The following is a 6012-nucleotide window of genomic DNA, read 5'->3' as shown; positions in this document are numbered from 1 at the left end:
ATAGTTCAATGGCGTGGTATGCCATATTTTACGATCGAAAGCCTAGGATTTACTCAACTTGGCTTGAATGCCATAAATAGGCTTACTTCATGAGGTATCAAAATCACATGAATGCTTTCGAAGCGTTCAACTTAACCTTTATCAACTCAATTGATCTCTCCCGAGAGACATAGATTCTAGTAGTAGAAAAGGGAGAACTGTAAAGAATGATGATAAAAGTAATATGACTGTGCTCCTTTATCTAATAATTGTTATGCTTTGCTACAAATTAAACCAGATGGAGATTGACCACTGAATGAACCTATGATGTGATTAGTTTGTATGTACTTGTGATATTGTAGTTGATCTATATTTGTATGTAAGTGCTGGTGATATTTGTATGTATGTAGGGAGCAGGGCTAGCATCCCTAAGGCTAATGGTTGATGTGAAAATATATGTATAGTTGGTGTATAGATCCAAAGATGATGCATCTGTAATATAGAACCAACTGATGTCAGTTCCAAAGAAAAGCCGGCTATAATATTTATAACAAATGCTGCCAGTTCCAGAAAAAACCCGTCAACCAAACGATGTTGGTTCCATAGCAAAATTGTCTGTGATATAGAGCCAAATACTATCGGTGCTCTAGGATAACCATGTATAATATAAAACAATTGTTGTCGGTTCTTTAAGAGAAATATCTCTTTTAAAGCAAGTAATGCAGATGATGTTTTCACTTAGTCATCTGCGATGATTTGTAATAGCAGATGGTTGTCTAAACATCTGCAATATCTTATGTATTCTCAACCCAAGACGATATCAAAATTGCCTGCTTCGTACATTTATAGTCATTTGCGTGATCTGTAGTAGTGTCGTTCTTTTTATGTTAGTTTAGATACCAATATATATAGGTACAAAAATGTAGTTAGTGCGGATGCCTAATGGCTGGGCAGAGACTGTTTAGTCTGTCATTTGAGTGTCCGCGATCAAATTCCCGGCGAATCATTCTTTTCAGGGTTTTTTTTAGAGAGAGGAAGAGGATTCGCGTGAAGCAGATGGCACTATATGGTGGTAATCCGGAGTTCCCATGCCACGACTTGTCCAGTCTGGGCCTTACGGGCTGCAAATGTTCGATGATGGAAATAACAAAACGCGGGCCAGACTAGCCGCAAGTTTCAACTAGAGCAGCCTACGGGCCAAGGCCTAAGCTCTCGATTCTAGGGTCCGACAGGTACAGCCCAAACGAAGTTTCCACGGGCGCCGGCCGGAGGAGCGTCACGGGGCAAAACGGACAACCAGTTGCGCATGGAGGCAGGTGCTGCGAAACGGGGCAGTTTGCCAAGTCGGAGGAGGGTGCGCACTTGACCGGAGCGAGACAACGCTACGGTGCCGGCGAGATATTTTTCGCCCGTTCTGGTTCGTCAACAGCAGGTGGGCCCGGCCAGGTCGTGCTTCAACCAGCTATCGTCCTAAAGCTATCAAATAGATCGTGTCAATTAGGCCGGTTCAGCACGAGACCACATGTCTATATCTAGGTCGAACGAATGGTACGGTCTAGCTGAGTCGGATCAGTATGGAAAAAATACAAATAGGCAAGACTCAGCCTGATGCATTTGGATCCGATTATTTTATATTTTTTATATTTTTTTAACTTTGTAGCTTATTTTATCTATTTTCTATATTTTATTTTTTTAAATTTATTTTTTTAATTTTTTTTAATTTGTAACTATTTTTATTTTTAGGTTGATCGTATGTCGCTAGCCGTCCATAGCGTTATACCCGTCAGATCAGCTAGCCGCCATGCCACAATTATATCCAAACTGACTCAATACGATACAATACATATAGGTAATATCATAGACAACGACACAATATATAGATCAATACGACACGACCGTTATACTGGCTATCTAGCCGGGCCACACCTACCCAGACCGTACCAGGCCAGTAATCTTGATGCGTGAATGTGTCCAAGGAAAGTAACAGTAGCTGCGATCAAGGACCTATGACCTATCCGTAGACACAGGAATGTATGGGCTTTCAGAAGATTCCATTGGAATATTATTTGTATTAGCTATTTTTAGCTCCTTCCGTTATAAATATATGTTAATTTAAATAAAATGTAGTCTTTAACGTATAGTTTTGTTATTATTTTTATTTAAATATATTTATAAAATCTATTTTATGTCAAATCTACTTATATGATTTTAAGGTTTTCAAACTAAATATTTTAAAAGATATTATTAATCAAATTTTTAAAAGTTTGATGGAATATTTTTTAAAACAGTAAGTATTTATGTCCGTTTAAGGGAGTACTACGTGCTGTACTTTGTAAAATGAATTGCCTGATGTTTTATACTTGCATTCCAAATCGATCGGCCTAAAACTTTGGATCAGGCTAACGAAGCACTTTATGTATACCAAATGCATCGGCCGACTTTCATCGAAAGCCTTAGCTTTGATTGGGATTGCCGGCTTACAAAAGTACTACTAGCCCGGATAACAAGGAATTGAAACCAAGCCATTTTTCGATTTAACTTGGAACAACCGTGCAACGAACCTGATCCGTAATCCTCTTTCCCGGAAGAATCAATGGCTCAAAGTTGTGGACTTCTACGCTCGGAAACTACCGTATCGGTCAAATGATTTGCCAGCCGCCATGAACTCCATCCGCCGCGAAGGCGCGGGGCACCCGGCTCGTCTCCCGACCCGCCAAAAGCTTCCCGACCGCACGTGGACGAGCTCGAGCACTCGCTCGTCGTGTCACGCACTCACGCTACACCTGCCACCCTATAAAATGCCGCCGCTCCTCGCTCGGTTTCTCCGCAGCAAGACGAGCCCAAGAACAAGAAGCGCGCGGTCAAATAATCACTCGCAGCTCTCCAGCGCCGAGAGGGAGCAGTCTTGCACCTCCAGCCATGGCGTGGATCAGGAAGAGCGCCGGCGGCGGCGGCAAGTCGCCCGGCCGCGGGGCCGGCGCCGACGAGGAGGAGAAGGTCCCAAGGGGCCACGTCCCGATGGTCGCCGGCGGGGAGGGAGACGGCGAGCGCGTGCTGGTGCCCGTTAGGCTACTCAGCGACCCCAGCATCGCGGAGCTGCTGGACATGGCGGCGAGGCGGTACGGGTACGGCCAACCGGGCGTGCTGCGGGTCCCCTGCGAAGCGGGGCACTTCCGCCGGGTCGTCGACGGCGCCATGCAGAGATGCGGGATCAGCTTGGCGTGAGAAGCTGGCCAAGCTGTGAGGAGGCCATGGAGGACACGCCCCCCAGCCGGCCCGGCGAGCTAGCTATATATACATGACATTTATTTGTACAGATAGATGCATGCTTAGTTTGTTCTTTGGTAGATCGATTAAATTCTTTGATGAATATATGATGATGACGTATAGGAGACAGACAGGACAGAGCTGATGTCTATCTTGCAATTTTGTCAGCCTTCCTAGTTCTGGAGTACTCTGGTTTGTGCTCCATTTTGTTGATAACAAATCATGTCATTTTCGGCTTTCAGAAAAAGAAAGAAATAATGCCATTTTTAGAGCAGCAGAGCTTTCTGTTGTCTGTTCCTGAAAAGACTCTCTATTACTTGTTCACTTGGAAGCCTATACTTGTACTACAAATCTCTGCAAGAGTGTTAAGAAATTTACTAAACTTCTTGTGCATGATTGAGCTGGTTTCAAAAGACGCAGTTTCTTTACTGTAAATCCCTTTTGCTACTTTACTCCCTTGAGAATCTTCAACTTGACGAAATTTTGTCCGCTGCGTTGGTCTCTCAACCAGCGTACAGGAGTATGTTGAAGTAGTCAATCACGTTAGTGAGAAACCAAGTTAAATGTATCTTTAGATTATTTATGATAAATGCTTGATAAGGTTGATTGAGCGGGTTAGATGGTTTTGAGATTGTATGAATATGTCTATATATTGCAATTATGATCATGACTAACTAAAGTTACAGAGAAAATAGAGTTGGTATTTTTGTCTCTGGTCTGAAAAATTTGCACACGTCGAATGATCCGGCACTGGAGAGTTTGTATACGTTGGATGTTCCGGCGATAGGGGTACTGTGCATGCCGAAGCATTCTAGGAGGTGGAGCTCAGGTACTCAATGCGCCGAATGGTCCGGCGTTGCGCAAAAGTATACGACCGACTATTTTTTACAGAGAAGAAATATTTTAAAACAGAAAGAGGTGTACATGTCGGAAGGTCTGGTACTGAGCATGTGTACGTCAGATGCTTCGCCGGACCATTTATTGCAAAGAGGTTGCAACATGGCTTTTGGTAAGGTTGTATTTGTCGGATAGTCTGGTGATAAGTAGTGTGAACGCTGGATAATACACCAGACTAATATTTCTAGAGAGAATGCAAAATTACCAATTTGAGGAGTTGAACACGCCGGATGGTCCTTGTCGAGGGTTCGTCCCTGACAATAATTCTGGGTTATGCCGATCGATAGGCGTGTGAACAACGTTTGTGTTTTGCATGTGTTTGTGATGAACTCAAGAACACAAGGGTTATTCAAGTTCAGTCCTCCCGAAGGATAACAACCCTACGTCCTATGTATTTTATTATCAGTGTTTATGAACTGATTACATATGAGTCTCCCCTTTAATGCAAGACCAGTTCTCCTCTTTATATACAAGAGAAGAAGAACTTACAAATGGGTGGCGCATGTGCCCTGTTTGCCCTGATGAAGCTGTCGAGCCTGTCCCATCTGCTGGACACCTCCAGGCTTACCTCACCCCAGTTAGCCAGTCAGCCCTATCCCATCATCAGTCTCGCACACGAGCCTGTGAAGCAGCCTCACGTTGTTCACATGCCTAGGGGAGGAGTGCCTAGGGAAGGAAAAATACTTAAGTGAAAAGAATTTAATGATACTGGTTTGGTGAGTACTTATCCCGCGACCAACGAAGGCTCATCGTGGGATCTCCTTACGTGGTAAGGATCTTTGTCGTGAAGGCACGGACTGGTCACGCGGTGGGACCTTGGTCAAAAAAAATCTTCTATCAACTGGTATTGGTTGGTGTGGGGCCCTCAAAATAGGGGATCACCTTATTCTATACATCGATAGTAGCCCCAAGCCCCCCCGCGGATGTGATGGTCTGAGCGTTTTGCCACTTGGTTGCGTGTGGACTTGGTCGTATCACTTGGGCCCTAGGTCAACACAAGTTCACCCTGGGAATGGCCATCAACACCGTCTATTTTCATGGTGGGCCCATAAAACCGCATCCCGATGGGAGGTTTTAAACTTCTAGAGAGAGAGAGACATCGTGGGAGACAGACATTGATTTCCGCCGGACCTAAAGGAATTTCAGCCCCCAAAGTGCGGTATTTCAAATTTTGAGATGGCTAAGCCCAGCGCAACAATTGGGATATCGCACTGGTCTTATAAATTAGAAAGCCAAAGCTTGCTCACGAAGCCTTTCGCCATCCCTCACAGCCTCCAAGCCCTTGCGCTCAGAGTCAATCATCTCCATCTCCACCCGTGTCCCTGCAGCCACCCCTGTCGCCCCCAAATGGCATCGTGCACTGGTAAAGAGCCAGATTTTCCCAAGTCCAGGTGCACTGAGGTGAAGCTGAAACAGATGTATGACAGCCGTCTGCTCCCTCGCCGCCTTTCTTCGGGGTACCGCCTGGGGGAGGATGTGCCTGCTCCCTATGAGGGGGAGATCGTGATGTTTGCTTTGTTCTTTTTGGCCTACCTCGTGTGGTCCTTTTCCGAATTCTTCACTACCGTCATCTCCTTCTATGATATTTGCCACCTCCACCTTAATCCAATTCTATCATCATGCTGAGCGTCTTTGCTCACATGTGTAAGAACTTCATCATGGTCGAGCCATGCCTCAATCTCTTCAGGCATTTTTACACGACCAGGTTGCAGACCAGACCAGCCACCAGGAGTTGCGAATTTTGCCTTCACGATGGCATCGTAGGTGCCTACCTTGAGATGGGCCTTAAGTCATCGTGGTCAAGCTAGAGGGAAGAATAGTTCTATCTCAAGATGGAGGATTCCCCGCGTGCTGAACAGACCGGCACGG

General features: G+C 45.1%; 1 protein-coding gene across 1 annotated transcript; it reads left to right on the top strand.

Moving 5' to 3' along the window:
* Window positions 1-2814: 2814 nt before the first annotated feature.
* On the top strand, window positions 2815-3405 carry LOC133914218 (auxin-responsive protein SAUR71-like). The gene has a single exon (XM_062357351.1). It carries the CDS (start codon window positions 2899-2901, stop codon window positions 3202-3204), a length of 306 nt encoding a protein of 101 aa, XP_062213335.1. The 5' UTR covers window positions 2815-2898; the 3' UTR covers window positions 3205-3405.
* The last annotated feature ends 2607 nt before the right edge of the window (window positions 3406-6012 follow it).

The sequence above is a fragment of the Phragmites australis genome, chromosome 4, assembly GCF_958298935.1.
Source record: "Phragmites australis chromosome 4, lpPhrAust1.1, whole genome shotgun sequence".
In the NCBI taxonomy this organism is placed as follows: Eukaryota; Viridiplantae; Streptophyta; class Magnoliopsida; order Poales; family Poaceae; genus Phragmites; species Phragmites australis.
The sequence above is the reverse complement of the archived record's forward strand: the minus strand, read 5'-3'. Positions and strand labels throughout refer to the sequence as shown.